The sequence below is a fragment of the Parus major genome, chromosome 1, assembly GCF_001522545.3.
Source record: "Parus major isolate Abel chromosome 1, Parus_major1.1, whole genome shotgun sequence".
Lineage (NCBI taxonomy): Eukaryota > Metazoa > Chordata > Aves > Passeriformes > Paridae > Parus > Parus major.
The window spans coordinates 71,881,683-71,903,858 of NC_031768.1; the positions used below are offsets into that span (position 1 = coordinate 71,881,683).

The following is a 22,176-nucleotide window of genomic DNA, read 5'->3' on the forward strand; positions in this document are numbered from 1 at the left end:
TTGGTCAGGAGGAAGAACTCCCATCAGCCATCAGCACTTCTAACTTCCCCTCTTTCCTCAGCTTTGCTTTAAAGGTAAAGCTACCCCATGACATTGTTTTTTAACAAATAAGCCCAGTGATTATCAAGAGTCATCTGGAGAATGGTCCTCCCTTTCAGGAGAAGGAGGTACATTGAATGGTGGTGATTTTTTTTGTCTTGTAGTAAGGGAGTTGAAGGAGGTTGGCACTAAGGAGGGCTGACTTCTGTCGTTTTTCTTTCCATTGATCAAAACTTGCTGCTAGTTTGACCTGAGATATACAAGCTCTAGTTCTAAATACTTTGACCACCAAACTGCTTGATTTTAGAAATGGCAAGCAGGAGGCTGCTTGTCTATATTGTCTGTTGTTTATATTGCTAGGCATAAATACCTTAAAATGATATATATGTGACCAAGAACAACTTATTTTGCATGCATTTGGGAAGCCTTCTGAAAGATAGTGCCCAGTAGCTCAGTGTCCCAGTGTTTTTCAGCTGTTTAGTAGTGATGTCAGCTTTCCCCTTAAATTAATTTTGAGCTTTGTTCTTTAATTTTACCTTCCAACCTACTGGCAAATACTATCCTTGATTACATTTTTGTACTAAATAAAGATGAGGTTTCTTTTTCAGATTCAAATTTTCTGTTTTTCTTATAGCTATGTTTTATGTGTACACAAGACCATTAAAATTGTTGAACTTACTGTTTCTTATAGGCTAATCACAGGATATAGAAGCATTACACTGTTACAGTATGATTTAAATATTTCTTTATGTTCTGTAGATCAATGTCAGAGTAACCACAATGGATGCAGAATTGGAATTTGCCATCCAGCCCAATACAACAGGCAAGCAGCTCTTTGATCAGGTAATTTATATCTCTCTCTCTGTATATATGAGTACAAACATATAAGAGTTCTTAAGGTATGGTCTGAAAAAGTGGTAGTGGTCTCATGCACAAATTGTTTTTCCTTATGTTATCTGAGCTATCTGAGCTAGTGTGAATTTCCTTTTTACTTTTCATGGAACATATTCAAATTCAAAGACAAATATGTTACCAGTGCGGCTTCAGATAAATTGTGTATGCAACTGCTTTGAAATTAATTGTGGTCTTTGTCTAATAATATTATAGTTGCTACTGCAATATAGTTGTTAGAATTGCATATTTTAGAAATGTGTATGTAACAGTAAGTTCATTAAACAGTAAGTTAGTTCATTAATGAAAGCTAATGCAATTGCTTTCCAACAATAGACACTATAAGATGGTCTTTCACTTCCCTAATGTTAGAACTAAATACTGTTGTCTTATGGACCAACTTGGAATTTATGTTAAAAAAAAAAACGAAAGGAAAAAAGAATTGTTGAAAATGACAGCCTTAATGTGCTTATGGATTGCAGATGTATCAGAACTGCGTGCTTGCTTGATGGTGTGTGGTACATCAGTCAAATGGACCAAGTGAACGACTTCTTTAACAGAGTTGTTCTTGCACTCATGTGATGCTAGTCATCAGAATCTCAGAACAAGTTTTTGACCTGTGTTGTGGGGTGTTACAGGAAACCTTAAGAATAGATTTTGTCAATGTGTTGTGTTGTTTGCCAATAAGATACCAATAAATATGTTTTGTTCTCTAGATTCAAGATGTATGCCTTTATTTAGGAAACGTGAAAATATCTGAAATTACTCTTCAAAAATAGTTTAAGTAGATGAACAGTTATGTCTAGTTGTTTCTGTCTATTCCACTATAGATGCTTGATGCAATGATGAGTACTAAGAGAAAGGAACACATCACAAAAGCACTTTAAACTTTTAGTTGACCTTTTAGAGTCAATTAAGTGTCTTATTATATAAATTGAAAAGATGAGAATGTTTGTTTTAATACTGAACTTTTAGATAAATGAAATCGCCTTTGCAGTTTTCGTTTGAGATGACTGACTCTTAACCCTTACTGCCTGCCCTTTTCTCTAACATCAGTAGCAGTATATCTTCAGCCCCTATGTAGGAATAAACTTCACGTCTCTTAAAAAGCCTTCTTAAAAAACCAGGCTGTCTTGCTTTTTGCCTAACCAGCATCATCATCATCAAATAGAAGTATGGTATTTGGTGACATAGAAGGCTCAAGCTGTTACTTGTCTTTTGCCAGCCTTTGCTATCTTCTGCTGTGCACTGTTGGGTGTGGTGACATTCTGCTGTGTGATGTCTTGTGCCCAGGTAATCAGGCTCATCCAAATTGGGGCATTCACAAACAGGGAACAAAGATACAGTTCTGAATTTGTTGTCATGCTCTTCTTTGTTCTGCAGTTCTCTGTGTGGTGTTTGACATCTCACCAACTCTTACCTAGGGAGTCTTAAATTGAAAAAAAAAAATTGCGTCAAGAGAAATCAACCAGAATAGTTGTGTGTGAGAAACATTTTAGCCTGATTTTAAATTTATATGTGAGTTCCATAGTGTAACATCAAGTTCTGAACAGTATTGGAATTTTCGACAAGAAGTTATCCCTCTTCTCTATAGAAGGGGGATCGAATAGCACTGTTACTGAAAGGATTTGCCTTCAAGGTTTGTGCAGAAGTGGTGAACATGACAAACAGGCTGGTTATTGTTTGCAGAAAATAACCTCTCCATGAATTCAGTTGTTATCTAGTACTCCTACGTTTCTGGTGAACGGTCTTTCAACCTTTTACCAGCCAATGCTCTTTTAAGCTTTTAACTGGCGTTTTCTGGAGTTGTTGATTTGTTTCCCATTCTATATGTGTGTTCTCATCATCGTCTGTTATCAAGCAAGAATTCAGCATTTGAAATCAGTGGTTTTTTTACTTGCATTTCAGAAGGTATTCTAATATACTTATCATTGGTCTCTCTGTCTATTCTGTCAGCGGTCAGAATAGGCAAGAGGGGGATCTGTCCTCTGGTAGTCAACCAGTTAAGCATCTATAGCTTTCCTGGAAGAGGAAGAGCCCTGTGAGGGATATGTTTCCACACACTGGTGGTAATCGTGGGGGAGTTGTTTTGTTTCGTTAGCACTGTGCATCAGTAGCTTTTGGTTCACTGTAACTGCCATTCGGAAGGAATGTGGGGGTTGTCTCCTTTATTTTGTGTTGTACCTCACTGTTCTTTCCAGATGTCTTCAAAGCCTTCTTTACCATCTTGTGGAAGGTGACAGTATGAAACCCTTGTTAAGTTGTCTTTATGTGTATGTTGTGATTTGCCCAAACATACATTGTTCAGGTTGCTTTTCTTCTCCAAGAAGTTTTCATTGCCTATTAATAGTCAAGTTGTAGGATGTGATGGTGGGTAAATCTATTTTTACAGATGTGATGAATGCTTGCCTGAACTTAATAGAAGTTTTGAGCCAGAATCAAACTCCTAAGTTTTTCATTCTCCTGTATTATCTTGCTACAAAGTTTCAGAAATGTTAGTTCTCTTTCCTTTGAGCTGAGAGGCAGTGTAGGCAATGCTTTTTCCTTATTTGTGGATTCTGCTGGTTTTGATGTTGATTTTGCAAACGTGTAGGTCTGCATTGCTGTACCCAGGTTGCCTGATGATTTGGATCATGTGCATCTCAGGGGCCATAGTTAGTGGGTTGAGAGCAGAATGTTTTGACGTGAGCATAAGCACTTGTCTCCTTCTGCCTTAAGGGCAGAGCTGTTGAGCATCTGCGGTTCTTTGCAGCTCAGAGAGCTGATAAGGTATGAGGGCTCAGCTTGGACAGCTGCTAAGTAAAGAGCATTCTCAGTCATCTGATAAAGCCATAAGTAGTTTGATCAGTGTTATATAGGATATCTGTGCCAAAAGAAACAGCAGGTCTGAAATTCCTGAGTTGGGGCACCAAATTTAATGCTGTTTGGACCATACTAGTAGCATACAATCTAAAGTAAATTATGTGGGAATTCTAGAGGAAATAACCGTGCCCACTCAAGACATCAATCAGGTTGGATCCACAAGCATTGTCCATTATGTGCTTTGGAGTTTGAAGGTGAAATGATAAAGGAGGGAAAAAGGTGCACATTCAAATGGTTGTTAAGTGATTACGCAAATATACAAGGCAGCAGAAGTAAGTTTGCATAGTTATCCTATGACATTTTCTAATTTTCAAAATCTTAATTTTGCAACCCGATAGTACTACTTTAAAATGGAGGAGGATCTATGTGTAAAATTCTATTTACTTCACATGCATCTGAATGCTTCCATAAAACAGCCTTCAGTAAAGCAGCATGGCACCATGGTCCAACCTGAGGACATATGTAAGTACTACCATACGTGATCTTTGGAGCCAGAGTTTACAGTCATTTAATAATCTTTGCTGGACCTTTCTGATTAATTGCTTATTAAATCCACATATGCTTTTGCTGTGCAAAAGACTTGTAAAATAGTTCCACAGTTTCATTATACTCTGTAGTAAAAGTGCTTCTTTTTGCTTGCTTTGAGCCCGCTATGTCATGATTTCTGTTGATTCTCTTCTTACATTATAAGAAATAATGAACAATCATTCCTTATTTTCCTTCTACATGCCATGCAAGTTTTATAGACCTGTGTCATAGCTTCCCTTTTTTCTCTGTCAGTAGCCCTAGTTCTTGTCTTAGCTATGCAGAAAATGTTCCAAGTCACTGATCATTCTTTTCAACATTTCTGAAACATTTCCAGTGCTGCAGCATCTTTTTTTATAAGTTGAGGAGACCAGACTTTCTGTAGAATTGTGAATACCATACATGAATATTGTAATGTAATATCTTTCTTGCCTTTTTGCTTTACAACTAGAACTTTGTTCACACGATTTAAATTGCTGTCTTTTATGTTGCTTTTATTAAATATGATCATTTATTGAGGTTCATCTTTTTGCTGTTCACAGATCTTTATGGAAGGTTTTTTATAGCAGATTTTTGGCACATCAGTTTCATCCTTTTTTGAAGTCCTGGGGGACTTCTCTAGTGGTTACACTATAATTGTTATGAAAACAGCTTGTGTTTTTTGTCTGTCTTTTTAAGCACTGTATCCATAAAACAACCTTCCTTCTACTCAAGGACAATTTTGCTCCTTTAGTAGCTTTTGGTGATAGACCTGATCTGAAATCTTACAGGAAAGTCATGTATGTTTAATTAGGTAGATCATCCTTACCCCTTTTATCATTAACTCTTAGAAGGTGGCAGAACTATTTGAAGGAGGCAGTTCATCCTCATTATCTCATACTTGTCCACAAATATTACTCTTTATTATTGTTTCACCAGTTGTCTTCTGTTGAAGTGTACTCACTTCTCCATGGGGCTGCAGGTCACTTCCCAGATGTGCTTTATAACCTCAGGGTCCTGTTACTACCTTCTGTTCCTCAGGTGCTGATGTACCCAGTGAGCTGCACGCTCCAGTTGGTAGCTTGGAGCATTTGAGTTTATTTAGAATTCTGGGGTTCTCTGAACCTGATGTTTTGCTACTATTTTATCATTTTTGTTCTTGTAAGACTTGATTACATTTCAGTTTGAAATTGTTTATCTAGCTTTATTAAGCCTCATAGTACCAGTTAAAAAATGTATTGTAGTGATTACTGATGGCTCATTATGGCTCATTTATCTTTAGGTGGTGAAAACTGTTGGTCTTCGTGAAGTCTGGTTTTTTGGGCTGCAGTATGTGGACAGCAAAGGCTACTCAACTTGGCTGAAGCTAAATAAAAAGGTAACAATTCCCTCATATTTAACTAAGTGTATAGTTTAAATATATTTTGTAAGCTTTGCTGATTTAATATCTTAAGTGAGGTATAGCTGGCTTCAAATTTGGTTGAAAATTTGCTTTCCATGTGCTTAAAATGACAAAATAGTGTTAAGTTGGATTAGTTATAAAGAATAGGCAAAGATGCATCAATATTTAATTTGAGGAGATGGTTTCCAGTACTGTGGAATGCGTGCATGCATGCATTAGGAGAACTTGAATTCATATGATTATCCCATTTTCACGTAGCAAGACATAATAGAATTATTGTTTCAGATTTTGGCCATGTATATGGGAAGTATTTGAGTTTTAGGAATTTGTATGCATACAGCTATGAATCTTTAAACAAGGCAAAATAATCAGCTTCTAAACTTTAGGTATCTAATAGGTAGATTGTAGGATAATTTTATTTTTTTTTCCCAAACAGCATTGTATCTCCCAGTTACTGGGAACTGGGTTATTTTACTTGAAATTATATTTATGAATTTGAACAGTCACTTCTTATTTTAATATTGGCTGTCAGATTATTTGTTAATGCCACTGTTTAGAATGGAGATACTTTTTTTTTTTTTTACTTCAACCTAATCAAGAATACCTTTTTTATCTTTAATATTAAAGGGCAAATTGGGAGGGTTTTAGGAGCAAGTCCCACTGTCTGCACTTAGGTAATCTTTGCTTCTCTTCTCTGGTAAATCCAGTGAGTTTTGCCTGCTAGCCACCAAATCTGTCTCCTAGAATTTCATATGTGTCTTGTTTCATACACAGTAAACATTGTAGTGCTGCAATTACTTTGTTAACTGTAATGGCTTGTCTTGGGTGGTTGGAGACTATGGGATTTATTGCATCAGTTGTGAAAGATAAAGAAGACATTGCTCTGTGAAAACCTTTAGCAAGTTAAGTTTCTGGTACAGTTCAGAAGTAGCTGAGGATGTACTCATTGTTTAAACTTTGATTTAGACAGTTATTTATCATAGTTTTAAAAAAAACTTTTAAGATTTGATTCTCATATGCATCAAATCAGCTGTTTCTCACTTTTATATTATTATTTATATATTTTCAGTAAATACAGATTAAAATCTGATAAAGAATAGATGTGAGTAAGATTTTATTATGGCGAGCTCAACTAATTTTTCACTGGTGAGATGAAATGCTGTGTCTGTAAATAACGCACAACAATAATGAAAAGTGAGCAAATCTTTTAAAACTGACATCTCAAATGTTGAATCTATATATACTTATGTATCTTGGGTGTTTTAAAGGTTATACTTATTTTATTCACAGTTTTTGAGACTTCCTACAAGTTGAGCAAATAGATACATCATTTCTTGCATAGCAAAAAAGTTTTAGTGGGACTAGTAGTAGTGCACATAAAACTAAATGTGTAATAAAGTGCTTGAACTAGGATGTGTGAGAATTATTCTACTGTGAATGTACATTTTAACAATTACTATTTTATGTTAAAATTAGTTTAATTTTGAATGTTTTTGCTTTGGCCATAAATTGGTGCTGCAAGCTGAGCACAAATGAAATAAAATTCTACATAAAAACGAGTATTTGTTGAAATCTGAAATAGAGGAAATCTTAAGACCATATCTGATTTCTTTGCAGAAATCACAGTTTTAAAGCTTATCCATTCTAAAAAAAATCTAAAATCAAGGTTTTTGCACAGGAACAAAGCACATATATTTATTTCAATAGTTGAAAGATTTCTAAAATAATCGAACTTCACACTCACATTGAAGAAATGTGCTCTAGTTATTGCTAAAGAACCATTGTTAGACCCCCTAATTTATTACTTCCTGCAAATCATCCTTGGATATAATTTTGTTCTTTTTAATGTCTATTGCAACTTCTTAGTTTCCAGGTCTCTATTGTGATAAATGAAAATTCACACAAGCCTACAAAAAAAAAATCTCCTCATCAGCCTTTTAAGTAATACTTCAAAATTGTCTGATTTATTCAAACTGATGTGCTTGTTTGCACCATGTGAACCTTTCAGTGAGTTCCACAGTGGGCTTGTCAGGAAGCTCTGGGTTTCAGCGCAGAGAAGCTGAAGAGTTAAGTGCTGTTAAATCACAAGTTACCATTTAGTGCTCTTTTTATTTTTGTCTTTATTCCTCTCCCTCAGGTAACACAGCAAGATGTACGGAAAGAAAATCCTTTGCAGTTTAAGTTCAGGGCCAAGTTTTTTCCAGAGGATGTATCTGAAGAATTAATTCAGGAAATAACTCAGAGACTTTTCTTCCTGCAAGTCAAAGAGTCGATCTTAAATGATGAAATATATTGCCCACCAGAAACTGCAGTTCTGCTGGCTTCTTATGCTGTCCAGTCCAAGTATGGAGATTACAGTAAGGAAATCCATAAACTGGGCTACCTAGCCAATGACAGGCTTCTTCCCCAGCGGTGAGTGAAATGGGTTTTGCACCAAATGCTACACACAGACTTAACTATAGCACATTTTTTGTTTATAAAATATTAAGTGATAACATGTATTTAATGGTGGCTTTCTTAGAGTTCCTCTTTTTGCTAGTAAAATTTAGAGATCCTAATTTAGACTAAATAACAAAGAAGCATCATAGCCACAGGTTTCTTGAGATGTATTTCCTGTCCTGTCCACAAGCAGCTGCACAGACTTGGTTGAACACATTTTCAAAGCACTCCAAAATCATGTAATGTTACTGAAGGCCTGTTTCTGCTAAATTAAAATCTAAATACTCCAATACAGAAGTAACTAAAATTCATTTGATACTCTCTCATTTTCTTCAGTTTTCATGTTTTTGTACACTTAAATGATAATTTCCTGAAAGTAAGTGTACTGCAAATAATATACAGTGCTCGAGTACAACACAAATTCATGTAATTCATGTTCCTTTTCGGTAGACAAATGCTCAGATTTTTTAATTGTCCTTTAGAACAGTTTCTTCAGAAACCCCTGAAATGCTGGGTGCATGGAATGAAAGCAAAATACAGTTAGTATATGCATTTGATTTCTTACTGCAATTCTACATTGAAAGTTCTAGAATAATTCCATCATTGCAGCCTCTTGTAGATTAAACATCAAATAGCGTTCTGAAGCTGCTTCGCTATTGATTTTATTCATAAAGGAAAAATAAATAGTTTAATAAAAAACTCTCAACAAGGTTGTCTGCTAGCTTGTTGTAATGTCTTACCTTTTATTTCAAATGACAGTAGAATGAAAGCTTGAGTGTATCTTTGCGCACCTAGAGATTAATTTGCAGCATTGTTGCCAGAGGGTTCTATAGGTGTGCATTTTCAGCTGTTGTAAGCGTTACATTTTATGACTTACCTGAGGTATGCAATAGTGTGACTTTTATATAACAAAGAATACAGAATACCAAGAAAAGAGGTTTCACACTATTATAGAAGGGAATTTGTTGAAATACAGAATTTGTTTCTGTGCTGAAAATGTGAACAGTGTATAGGAAGTCATCTTTTAAGTTTATTCAGTTAAAGCATATGTTGTGCTGTGCAACAAAAGAGGTTAAGTTTGTTGCCAGTGTCATTTAATAGCAACAATTTCTATTCACAGTGTGTTAGAACAGCACAAACTGACAAAAGAACAGTGGGAAGAAAGAATACAGAACTGGCATGAAGAGCACAGGGGAATGTTAAGGTAATTATGTAAAAAATGTATTTTGGGAGGTATTTCTTTGGAAAGTGGCATTCTTTTATTCTGACCAGGATAGGTAGTTATGAAAGACTTCCATGAGAGTTGAGTTTCCAGTTAGGTTGTTGGTTTACCCACATGATTTCTGGAAAGGCTGTCAACTGCCTTTGTCCACAGTTGTCTGCCTCTAAAATACATCTAGTATTTCCTTAGCTCATGGCACAGAAAGACAAAGTGCAATGGTTGGATTCTACTTGGATATTAGGGTGTAGAGCTCTTAAAAGTATTTGAGTCAAACTATTTTAGATATTTAATTCATAACTAAATTTTACCCCAGCTGTTTTGTTCTGCAGTTCCCTTATTCTTACATTGTACTTACGATTTCTTGTCTAAACTATACCAATTTTTTCTTCTTCATCAGGGAAGATTCTATGATGGAGTACCTTAAGATAGCACAAGACTTGGAAATGTATGGAGTCAACTATTTTGAAATAAAGAATAAAAAAGGAACTGAATTGTGGCTAGGAGTTGATGCACTGGGTCTGAATATTTATGAGCATGATGATAAGTAAGTGGGAAATACTCATTTTGCAGTTCTGTTCTAGGAGTTGCTACCTGAGATTGTACAACCCCCATCTTACTGTCTGTTCAGTAAGATCTGGCACAACAGGTTCTCCTTCTAATCTATGTAAGAGATAGAGAGGTGTTAAATGCCAGAATGTTTGAATTGTAAAGATTAGGGATGCTAAAGAAGGGAAAAGAGGAGCAGTTCTATGGGAATTTAAGTTTAAAATGCATTATATGGAATACTACATTCTTGTATTGTTTCTTCCTGTACCTTTCACTCAAAACATTCCCTTTGGTCAGGATGAAAAGGACATTTTAAAGCTGAGCAACGTATTTAATGAGAAACATTTGTAAGAGCCATGACAAGGATTATAGATGTTGGAGCATGAAAAACTTAGATATTTAAAAGTGAAAAGTGAACCTTTTAGACACCAAAGAAAATAGATCATTCATGTGTCCTGATAAAGAGATCAAATAATCTGTTCTACTTGAAGAGGGAAATGCTGCAATCTAGGAAATACAAAGAATTTGGAAATAGAACAACAGACTTACTCTTTTCTTTCTTTACAAGCACTTGTTAGTTGTGTCTGGTATCAACAAGCCATTCACTGTGATTTGAAGTTAGTTACATGTGATATGCCAAACTCCAGATGGGAGCAGTCAACTTTAGATATATATACTCTGTAACAAAATTCTGTAAGCCTTAATTGCCATTAGATGGCAATATAACTCCTGAAAGCTGGAAATATTCAAAATGTTCAGATCAGATTGAGCCATGAGGCAATTTTTGGTATTTCCTGTCTCCTAATAGTTAGCAATCAAATACTTAAATATTTTCTGATATTTATAATTAAGATAATATGAATTAAAAAAAACCTTCTGTGCTGACAGAAAAATATTTACTGTTATGCAATTGATGTGTAACATTGTGACAATTTCTGATTTAATTTATTTTGCTTAAGATGCAAGGGAAATAAATTTAACTTGAATTCTGAAAATGTAAGAACACAAATCTGAGCTAAACCAGAAGTACAACATGGCTGAAAGCTACTTTAATTTCAGTATTTGAAATGTCAATTTCTCACATTTAAATAGTTACTCTTTCAAGTGAAAATGCAGTTACCAATGCCATGTAAAGAATGAATACATGATTGTGATGTTTAGTATTTAGGTAATAGTAGCAGAATAAGTCACAGATCAAAATTCCTTGTGTTACAAAGCAATGTAATTTATTAAAATGTAATTAATTTGATAGAATATTCGTAAAAAGAAAAATCTTACTAAAATGTTTGAATTGCTGCTAATGTTTCTATTAGAACATAATGTCATAAATGTAATATTCTGAATGTAGCTAAGTGTAATAGTGAGAATGGTACAGACATAAGCCTTACTGAATTCCTGTGTGTATGAAGTGCACATCCTTGCTGCTTCTAATGAGGACTTTTTTTCTTTGAAGGCTGACACCCAAGATTGGTTTTCCTTGGAGTGAAATAAGAAACATCTCTTTTAATGACAAAAAATTTGTCATAAAGCCAATTGACAAAAAGGCCCCTGTAAGTAGTGTCTGCAATAGTATCACTTCCTATGTGAAGGGATTAAAGCCTGCAGGGACTTGCTCTGGCATTAAGGCATGAGTAAATATTGGTGACATTTATTACTTTTACCGATAGAATAGTCAGTAATCAAAAAAAAATGTTCATTTGTATGTTTATTTCCTCTCTTTTCATTCTGTTTGATACTCCTAAATTGTGGGGGGGGTTCTAAGTCAACTAAATACTTTGTAGTTGAAAAGACAGCATAAGATGCTAAATTCTCTACCTCTTTCCTCCTCTAGTTTTCTTTTTTGGTTGTGTTTTTTGTTTTTTGGGTTTTTTTTGTTCCAACAGCACATTTTATGAGACTTTCTAGGTTAAATGACTTCAGAATAGAATATAGTCTCATTTTTTTAATGTTTTAAACAATTTTATATAAGCCAGCTAATTTCTGGGGTATTCATGGTGCAATTTTGAATTTTTCTTACAAGTTTCTGACAGTAACTAGATTTATAGATTATGGTGTTCGCTTGCTCAAAATATCAAAGGACGTGTAAGTTTTCATTTAACCAATGCAAGAATGCAGCAATGCTTTGAATCTTATCATGAATGTATTTTTTTAGGTTAATGGATGTACTGGAATTACTTTTTTCCTAGGATTTTGTTTTTTATGCACCCCGTCTGAGAATTAACAAGCGAATTTTGGCACTGTGTATGGGAAATCATGAATTGTACATGAGGCGGAGGAAACCTGATACAATTGAAGTGCAACAGATGAAGGCCCAAGCTAGAGAAGAGAAACATCAGAAACAATTGGAAAGGTAATTAACAAACTTCCACAAAACAGAAAAAAATTCTACCTTTCTAAGAAGGGATAGAATATCATATATCTTAGAATTCTGGAAAAGAGAGAACTGCTTTTCTTTTTCCACTATGTAAACAGGTTTGTGAATTGGCACGGCTCCCCCGTCTTAGTGTAAAAATGTATCTTTTTTGAGCTTTCAGCACAGTAATAGTAGCTGTACTGTTGTTCCCTGTTATGTATTTTGTGCAAGTCTTAGCTCTCTGTTGTTTGATTCTTAGAGGATTTTATACTCTACTGGTGAACCCTTAAAGCAAGTTCATTGAAGAATGTCCTGGCTTACCTTTTGTATATTTAAAAAATATTGTTGCCATTTCTAGCCCTGATGAAACATCATGCCTAAAACGCAGATATAATTGTGGATTTATGTGGCTGACCATAACCAAGGTTGATTATCATTCTGTTCGTAAATTGCTTTTCTCTACAGTATTTTGAATCAGCAGCTGAATTAGAAGCATTTAAAATTGTCTGTCCTTCCCTGCTAGCTGAGTAAACTGAAAAATTTGTACCTGTATCCAAAGAGCAGCATTTAATATGTTGGAGAGTAAAAAAAAAAACCTTTTTACTCTTTTTTTTTCAGGGCACAATTAGAAAATGAGAAGAAAAAAAGGGAGATAGCAGAAAAAGAAAAGGAAAGAATAGAGCGTGAGAAGGAGGAATTAATGGAGCGCTTAAGACAAATTGAGGAGCAAACAATGAAAGCTCAGAAAGGTGAGGTCATGGATTTCTTAAATCTAGTGACAGTGTTTAGTTTAGCTGGGTAGTTCAGTTTCACAATTTTTGTTTGTCAGTGTGTTTTGTTAACTGTGTGGGAGGGGTTAAGTTTATTTTACTAATAGTGGCAAGAATTTAATGGTGTTTTATTTTATATGAGAGATACCATTTTTCAGTGTTTAAACAATGGTGTGCATACTTTTGTCTGTATCTTTGTAACATAAAACCAATTTCTAATATAGTAAAAGTTTTGATTTAGTAAAAAGAAAATTATTGCATATACACAGTTCAACTCAGAATTATTAATTGCTTAAAATGCTGAATACCTGGAGTTGAAGGGAGCAGGGATATTAGAGGGAAAGATTCAAAGTACTTTCTCTAGGATTTTGTTGAATTTAGCTTTAAATTTGGAAATTCCTTGTTTCTTCCTCCTTTTGTATTCCCTTGTAAGATTTGAAAAAACTAAAGTATTGTCTAACATTAGTGAAAGCACATGTAGTTTCAGCAATCACAATTCTTTGTGTTTAATCACCCTGTAGAGTCCTTGTCTCTGTGACTTCCCAGTTGTTCCTCTCCACGTTCTTTATTTTTGTTTGGTTTTTTTTTTCCCCTACTTCAGGCTTGGTTCACATTCATAAAAGTTTTGTTGCTTCTTTCTTTTCCTAACTCATGGCTTCAAGCATCATAGATAGAATCACTGTTTAACTCTATGCAAGTAAGTTAGATAAATTTATATACATACCTGACACTTCTCTCCAGCTCTCCTGCATTTTGCAGTCTTTCAATGCAGAACAGGTTGGACGCATCCAGACAGGTAACACATCATCTGTGCCATGGAATTGCTTAGGGAGAGCAGTTTGGCCCAGGACAGAACAGTGTCAGTTCTGAAACAGGGTGATTCTGGAGGTTTGACAATATAGATTTTCTTGTAATTCACATTTTCTCATTGTGAGCAGTATAGCCTAATTTCTGATGCAATACGAAATGTCTTTTTAGCCTTCTATGCACACATGGAAAAGTCTTTATATAAACGGTCTGTGTTAGTTTCATGTTCTCCATCTTCATGGGAAGATTTGTTTGAGTAGTGTTTTTAAAAAGTTTTGTGTTCTGTTTAATTTCTAGGTACTGCATTTGTAGAACCCCAAATACTTGTGATCCTGTTCATTTAATTTAATGACTGAAGTAGTAGTAGGCCTGGGAAACCAACTGAAGAATAATGGTTACATTACTACTTAAAACTAGAAGTGCAAAGATGAAGCATGTGTCAGCATACCTGGGGAGGTGCTTTTATAGTATTAAAGCTTATGGTGAAGGCAAATGGATTGCTGGAAAAAATGAGTAGTTGTTTAGGTTTTCTGTTGAAGGAGTCTATGACAGCTGTGCCTAGCCAAGAACATAGTGGAAGTTTTGTCATTAGAACCACCAAACAGCTTTAGAAGGACTCTTTACATAGTCACCTATTTTTTCTCATCAGGGGAGGAGTTTAATTTTGTCTGTGTAAACTTAACCTTGCAGTACTCCTAGATTATTACTTCTTCCTTTAGAAGAACCTTCCTTTAGGTTCTGCCCTTTAGATTTCAATATTTTGCTATGCAGGCAGCCAGACAGCTATTATCTCTCCCTGGATTTCAAATTTTCCTCCTCTGATGTACAAAGATTTTTTCTGACCCTTCCAGTGGGTCTTAAGGTATTTTGCTGGAGACGTGCCTAAATTTTCAGCAGCAATTAAGGAATCTGTCAGGCATTTTAACAAAGAAGAAGTTTTTTTGCTTTCTTTAAAAGAATGGTTGAATGTACATAAAATAATAGGAGCATGTGCATGTCTATGTACATGTATTTGGGTGCTTAGATTTATCAGTGAGGTGACACTTTCCTGAGACACTAGGCTGTCAGAAATGTCAGGTGAGATAAAATATATCCAAAGAATGTCTTAAAGTGGCAGGGAAACCACATATGGAACCGAGCTCTGGGTAATGTGCTCAACAGCTTTTCTTAGCTTGAAGTGGTCTTGTAAATCTCAGTTAGTGTTCTAGGTTACATTATTTTGGGCATATTACAGCTGGTATCTGTGATACATATGAGGAAGTGCTAGGTAGTGACACCTTGTCTGCAAACTCTCCTCTTGGCAGAGCTAGAGGAACAGACTCGAAGAGCTCTAGAACTGGATCAAGAAAGGAAACGTGCAAAAGAGGAAGCAGAACGTCTGGAAAAAGAGCGTCGAGCAGCTGAAGTAGCCAAAGCTGCTCTAGCCAAGCAGGCAGCTGATCAAATGAAGAACCAGGAACAGCTAGTAAGAAACTTTATTCTTTTTCCCTCAAAATAGGGTTAAAATTGGAAAAGATAGTTGAAAATTTAGCCTTTACTCTCGTTTATGTCAAATGAAGAAGTACATTGTAACACAAAAGTACTTGAGATACTGTTACAGAGTGTTGTGAGATATGTGTTAGGAAACTGCATTAGACTTGCCACTACTTGCAAGATCAAAATAAAACTCTGTATCTGTAGGAGATTAAAAGATGACCACCACCATTCCGACTGACAACACTCACTACATTCTCTTTCTAATAGTCTCAGGCTTATTCAGCTGAGAACAAGAGTAGCTTCCTTCTACAGCCTGCTGGGAAGCCTGTTCTCTGAGGCAGGTCTGTTCTGAAGCTTGATGGTGGTGGTGGGAGTGGGGAGTTGGTGACACTGGGGTTTGTTGGGGTATTTTTGTTGCTCTTCCTCTCCCATGGCTGGTATTTGCAGTGTCTTCTCGCATTCTGGATTAGACTACTTCTAATTTAAGATTTGTGCGTAATAATCAAGAAAGGCATGAAAATAGAAGAAATGATTTCTCAACTATAAATGGTTTAGACCTTCTGTAAACTTAGCACATAATTCTGATGGCAAGACTTAGCTTAATAGTACTGAGATTATGATCCAGAGTCATAATCTTAATGGTGGGACCATTAAAGTTGTATTAGATTGAAACAGCCTGAAATGCTAGTTTGTAATGACAGCTTGCTGTTTCCCAGCAGGCTTTGGAAGTGTAGAAGGTAAATATTTTTTTTTATTCTGGACTTCTTTCCATTATGCAAGAGTACTCTGATTCATTCTCTCTGTCATGTATGCTTAAAATTTCTATTTTTCACAGAGAAGTGATGGATGGTAACTAACTCTTTTCAAGCTGGATCATAGTAAAGGCTCTGCTTTCTTCCACTGCATAGCCAGGCTGATACCAAATTAAAGCTTCTACTTTGTTCTTTTGTTTGTTTCAGGCAGCAGAAATTGCTGAATTCACAGCCAAGATTGCACTTCTAGAGGAGGCCAAGAAAAAGAAAGAAGAGGAAGCTTCAGAATGGCAGCACAAAGTAATGAGCCCATGCTGTGTGAAGTCAGAACTTCAAAGAAACTAAGGGAAATGAGTGTGGAAATCTCACTAGAAGTCCATGGGGTCAAATCTCTCTCTTTCCCTTAGGCTTCAGAAAAGTCTTTCTTAAAGGCTTTTGTCCTCCAGTCTACTGAAGCCAGCCTATGCTTCTGTTTAACTCATTTCTTGATATTACATAGCCATGAAGGGGGGGAAATTCTCATCACAAAGGTATGGTCAACGATTAGAAATGGCTTCCTTTTGTGTGATGATGAAATAGATTGGAGCTTTGTGTTAGAGAGGAAAACACCTCAGGAGGGGTGTGTATAAAATCATGAGATTTGATGGAAAGATGAACCAAAACACTTAACAAAGGCTTGTGAAATGCAACTGGGCAAAACTTTAAAGCAAAGTAGTCTTTCTTCATAAAATCTCTGATTAGCTATGGAATGTGAATAGTTACTGTGCATGGGTTCCAAAAGGGTTTGAACAGGTTTTCCTAAGTTCTGGTTAAGTATGAAATTTGAAGACGTCACCTTTGATCTAGGATATCCCTGACCCTTAAATTTCTGGTGGCTAGAGAAGTTGGAAAACATTTGATTTGATTGCCCTATTCTTTCACTCTTCTCTTGTATACTGCTGGAAATAGCTGAACCTCTAGTACAGCTTATTTTGAGCCATATCTTGTTTTTACTCTGTCTCTATTTGACAATTATCAGAGTGTAAACTAGTCATGTCAGTTATAAAGGACAGTTTCATGTGTCTGAGAACATCTCAAATAGTTATTTTTATTTTTTTGGATTCTTGATAAAGCATTTAAAAAAAGGTGCTAAGTACTGTTTGCTGTATTTAGGCTTTTGCAGCCCAAGAGGACTTGGAAAAGACCAAAGAAGAACTGAAATCTGTGATGTCTGCTCCTCCTCCACCTCCACCCCCACCAGTTATTCCTCCAACCGAGAATGAACACGATGAACATGATGAGAACAATGCTGAAGCCAGTGCAGAACTGTCTTCTGATGGTGTCATGAATCACAGGAGTGAGGAAGAACGGGTAACAGAAACACAGAAAAATGAACGTGTTAAGAAACAGCTCCAGGTAATGAAGATTCATAGTTGTATCAACAAAATTCAGGCTTTGGGTTTTCATCCTTCTTTTGTAAGAAATTTCACTGATGTTTTGGTCTGCCAAGGAAACAGCTTCTTTATCATTTATTAGGTTTATGACCAGTTTATCAACCAATATCATTCATAGTGTTCCAGAAGTGGAATATATAGAAAGATTGGATGTAAGATTGTGCTTTATAGCTTAAAAGTGTAAGTATGCTGTTGCATTGGCCAGTAAATGTTTCTAATAATTATATAATTTCCAGAACTCTGCATGTTAAAACATAATGCTTTCCTCTTTCAATACCAAAACTCAAGAAGTGGTATGAACAGATGCTTGCTTGGTGGTATTTATGTTTGTTTGTAGTCACTCACAGGTGTTATAAATGCAGAAACTCAAATTGCACCTATTTTGGATTACTCTTACTTCCCTGAAACTGAGCAATTCCTCCCAGGCTAAGTCTTAGCCATCGAGGCATAAAAATCTATAGTAGTGATAGCCCTTTTCCTGGTTACAAAATGTTTATTTGGGAAGAAAACAGAAGAAAATGAAAGCTGCTACTTTGTCTGGCAGCATTGTGTTAGTGGAGTGTATGTGCAGTATTCTTGGTCAGTCACTGGCCAGATCAGGGAGATAAGGCTTTAGTTAAAGAAAAATTGAAAAATAAGGTGGTTTTCCTACTTTATCTTGCTGGTCCCTTTCTTGGATTTTATGGTGTATGAGGATTTTATATTTTTTTTGTTACAGTTTGATGCTTACACTAATATAAGTAAAGTATCCTATGCTCTCCTTATCTTTCCTTCTGCATTCCTTCTGATAGACCTCACAACTTGAGTTACTGAGGAGCACAACAAGCATTCCATAGGTTGGCTTTCAAGAAATTTTTACGCAGATTGCAGAATAGTTGTTATCAGAAACTCCAGAACTGTTAAAGGATTAGTCAAAGCACTTAAATTCAAATATTTTATTCAACAGGCTTTAAGTTCAGAGTTGGCTCAAGCCAGAGATGAAACCAAGAAAACACAAAATGATGTCCTTCATGCTGAGAATGTTAAAGCAGGCCGCGATAAGTACAAGACTCTCCGGCAAATTCGACAAGGCAATACAAAGCAGCGTATTGATGAGTTTGAAGCAATGTGAGAGCTGGTATTTTGCATATATGTTCCTCGTAAAGCTGAACCACCAACAGAGAAAAAAAGCAGGCCTTTGCAGATTTGATGGATTGCACCCCACTTTGCCAAAGCACTTAATACCAGGTTGACTACAGTGACTAGAAGACAAATTTAGGGGAAGCTATTCAACAGAAAGGCAGTCTGTTAACCCTAGGTTTGTGGGGGGAGGGTGTGGAGGTTAATAGCAGATTTTCCCCATTGTGTTTTCAACTTCATTGTTTGTTTGGGGTATTTTTCCCCCTTTTGAAAACAGATGTGAAGTATTTAATGACTGACAAGTGTATATATTGCTTAAACATTAAGAAATAGAAGAATGGAACGGTACCTAAACTAGATGGGTACTATTTCAGTATGAAATTTGAAATTAGTTTTCAATGTAGCTACTCCATTAAGAATTTGATATTGCTCACTTTCAGTTCTGTTTGTTTTTTTCTTGTTTTGTTTTGGGGGGGGTTGTGTTTGGTTTTTTTTCTCCCAAGTGAAATTCGTTGGTGTTTCATGTCCTGTCATCATTGATGGTTTTCTTTGCCTACCTGTTCACAAAGGTCTGGATGGCAGGTGGTAGTTCCAGGAAATGTTTTTAAATGGAACACTACCTGTGGGCAGCACATGGCTGCTGATAGGCTTGAGTAAATATTGCTTTTCCTAGCTGATTCTTTTAGATGTGCAAAATGTTCCAATGCAGCAAAGAGGGGAAAAAAAATAAAGAAAGCTTATTGTGCTATTTGTTTGTAATTATTTTATTTGCGATAGGGAGACCTGGACCTTTCTGGCAAGGGAGCATATGAAAACATCAGTCCCAGGGAGGGGACAATATCCTACCTCACTACTATGTACATGATGACTGGTCCTTCAAACACCATGAAAAAAACTGTTTAAATTGACTGTCACTACACACTAACATCCAAGATTGCTAAGAGCCCTTATTCCTAGAATTTTATTTTACTTTATGATGGGTTTATAGTGCTAAATACTGTCTAACTGCCTTCTGTTGAGTTTAAATTGTAAAAGCATCTGGTGTGTTTTAAAGCTGTAACTTGTCACTGGTATACTATATTCTGGGAGGGGTGTAGAATGTGTGTGTCAGTCAGTTTGGGTTTCAAATACAAATTGAAATATCCCAGAATTGGAGTCAAAGTGTTTGTAGCTTCAGTTTTCAGTGAAGCTAGTATTGTAATTGTCATATCTGATGTCAGATTATTAAGTCCTTTCCCTCTTGTAAAGGAAACCTGCTCTTTTGAAAAATTTGCTTAGAAATTGAACTTTAGTAATAACATTACAGTTAATGTGGACTTCAGTTATTCCCTGTGTTAGAGTACCCTAGTGATTATTGACAGTGGAAGAACCTAGATTTCTCTGAGGATGGTTCAGCTTTTTTTCTGTTTGGTATTATGCACTCATAAATTTACACTTATCTATTAAATTTTGCCATTTTATTAAACATTTTTTTTCATGCACAATAGGTCTAAATTTCTCATGAACAGTCTGACTAAGTTTGTTTTTTTTTATTTTGCGGAGTAAAAGTTTGGCTATGTGGGGTGACATCATGAAAATTAAATAAAGATACATTAATATATTTTTGGTTTGTGGGGCTAAACATATCTGCTTGACCTTGAAGACTGATGTGCAGATGCACTGCACATGCTTCAAAATGCTGCTTGGTGGAAGTTGGTGTTTCAACTTGCAGTGCATTGTAAGAACAATTTTTGTTTCACAGGCTTCATACACCGAAGCTTAAGCAAATTTCTGAAGTATTTGAACAGTTTGCCATGGCAGGTGAAATACTGTGCTTCCAGTGAGTTTTCATTTGTCCCTGAAAAGTGTGCACTAACACTGATCCATCAGTTTCAGTGTTGGGAAAAAACACCAGTAAAGATTGTTGTTCGTAAATCTACGACATGTAGAGTAGGGCTAAATGGATTAGATCCATTTATAAAGCTGTGTGATTTTTTTAAATTTTATTTTATTCAAGCAACCAGGAACAACCATTTGTAATACAGGTTTTCACAGTGAACAAAGTGATAATAGCTGCTCACCAGCAGTTGGGAACACTTACTGGTGCAGAAATACTAAGAATACATTTAATGATTACTCGGTGAAGTAATTTTTGACATGCTTTTTCCTTTAGCATCATGTTTTGTGTTGTACAATTAAGCTACAATTACATCTACTATTTTGGATAACATTCATTGGTTAACAATAAAGAGATACAGTTAATTTCTCTGAGGTCCATTGTTGTTATTTAATGCCCTTTTTTTCTGACAGCTTTATGGAGCACATTCCAATAGCCTCTTTTTCAAGAGCAGTGTAGAAATTTTGATCATCTTTTTCTTTCACACTTTGGTCAGAATGAAATAAAAAAATCAAATTGTATCCCTAGAGAATGGTATTTTGCTTAAGAAATTATCACATACAGTTAGGAGGAAGCACTGGTGTTTTTCGATTCAAAACAGGATCTGAATCATCACAGCAAATTTGCTCTCGAGAACAGAGGGTAATTTGGCCATATAAGAGTTCTGTGGGTAATGTAAGAACTTTCAATCACTGCCTACATATTGCTTAGCCCCAGGTTAAGTAAATTTTAGTTTAATGGATATCTTAATTATTGTGAAACCTTGATCTGTTTGGGTTTGGTTTTTTTCTGTTTCTATTTTTTGATACTGCACCTTACAGTGGACAGTGCTGTCAAACGCATGCATGGCCATGTGTTTTAAACAATGATAAGTTAATGGGCTTTTTCATTTCTCTAATACACTTGAAAAAGACAGGAACAGTCCCATGTAAATAGGTGTACAAATAACCTGCTAAAATGTTCTCACATAAATTAGACCTCCTCTCAGATGCCATTCTGTTCTCTCTTGAATTTGTTTGGCCTTGCACTCAGTACAAGCACATGACCCTTTCTGTTGCTCCTTAGGGCAGAACTGCTGTGAGGAATTAAAACCTGGCACTTGTAAACATGCATATTTTTAGTTTGATACTTCCCTTTTGTTGGAGCCCCTCCTGCTGAAGCCTTAGCTCTGAGGTTTCTTACTTGTTAGAGAGTTTCTGCATAGGTATGCAGCTTCCCAATATTATACTTGAAAGGGGAGGTAAGTGCTTTGAAAGAGTATTTTTAAAAAAATATGCTCTTGAGGTGGAGAGAAAAAGATGCAAAATATTGCCACGATTTACAGACTATTACAATCACACAATGCCTCGTGCAAGAAGATATTCTGTCTTCTTGAAGTAGTCCATTCTACTACGTTTTCAGTCACTTGTACCAGTTTGGAAAGCATTATTGTGCTTTTGCTCTTTTCTTAAAGCATATTCTCTAGGGTTTTTCAAATACCTGCTTTGAGCAACTCTGAGGAAAAAGGAGGTTTGTTCTAAATGAGGTATTTCAAACTTCTGAAGAAAAAAATGCCACAAATATTTTCTCTAAATTTTAAAAGAAAATATAGAGATTAAAATAATCAATTAAAACCGTTTACTTTTGAAGAGAAACCTTTATGCAAGCATTTTCCATGTCTGTTTACACATAGATGATCTAAAAAG

General features: G+C 35.7%; 1 protein-coding gene across 3 annotated transcripts in view; it reads left to right on the top strand.

Annotated features, from left to right (window-relative positions):
- The window catches only part of RDX (radixin), a 38,487-nt gene extending 17,622 nt beyond the window's left edge, over window positions 1–20,865 (top strand). For 2 of the 3 annotated variants that reach the window (XM_033515781.1, XM_033515773.1), the window contains exons 3-14: window positions 799–882; window positions 5,579–5,674; window positions 7,836–8,110; window positions 9,258–9,341; window positions 9,757–9,903; window positions 11,359–11,455; window positions 12,092–12,255; window positions 12,877–13,007; window positions 15,140–15,300; window positions 16,271–16,363; window positions 17,216–17,458; window positions 18,443–20,865. In XM_033515781.1, the coding sequence (XP_033371672.1) occupies window positions 799–882; window positions 5,579–5,674; window positions 7,836–8,110; window positions 9,258–9,341; window positions 9,757–9,903; window positions 11,359–11,455; window positions 12,092–12,255; window positions 12,877–13,007; window positions 15,140–15,300; window positions 16,271–16,363; window positions 17,216–17,458; window positions 18,443–18,607 (1,740 nt within the window). In that variant the 3' untranslated portion in view covers window positions 18,608–20,865. Of the gene's footprint in view, window positions 1–798; window positions 883–4,130; window positions 4,255–5,578; window positions 5,675–7,835; window positions 8,111–9,257; window positions 9,342–9,756; window positions 9,904–11,358; window positions 11,456–12,091; window positions 12,256–12,876; window positions 13,008–15,139; window positions 15,301–16,270; window positions 16,364–17,215; window positions 17,459–18,442 lie in introns of those variants that run through there. The other variant, XM_033515785.1, reaches the window with a different exon arrangement.
- The last annotated feature ends 1,311 nt before the right edge of the window (window positions 20,866–22,176 follow it).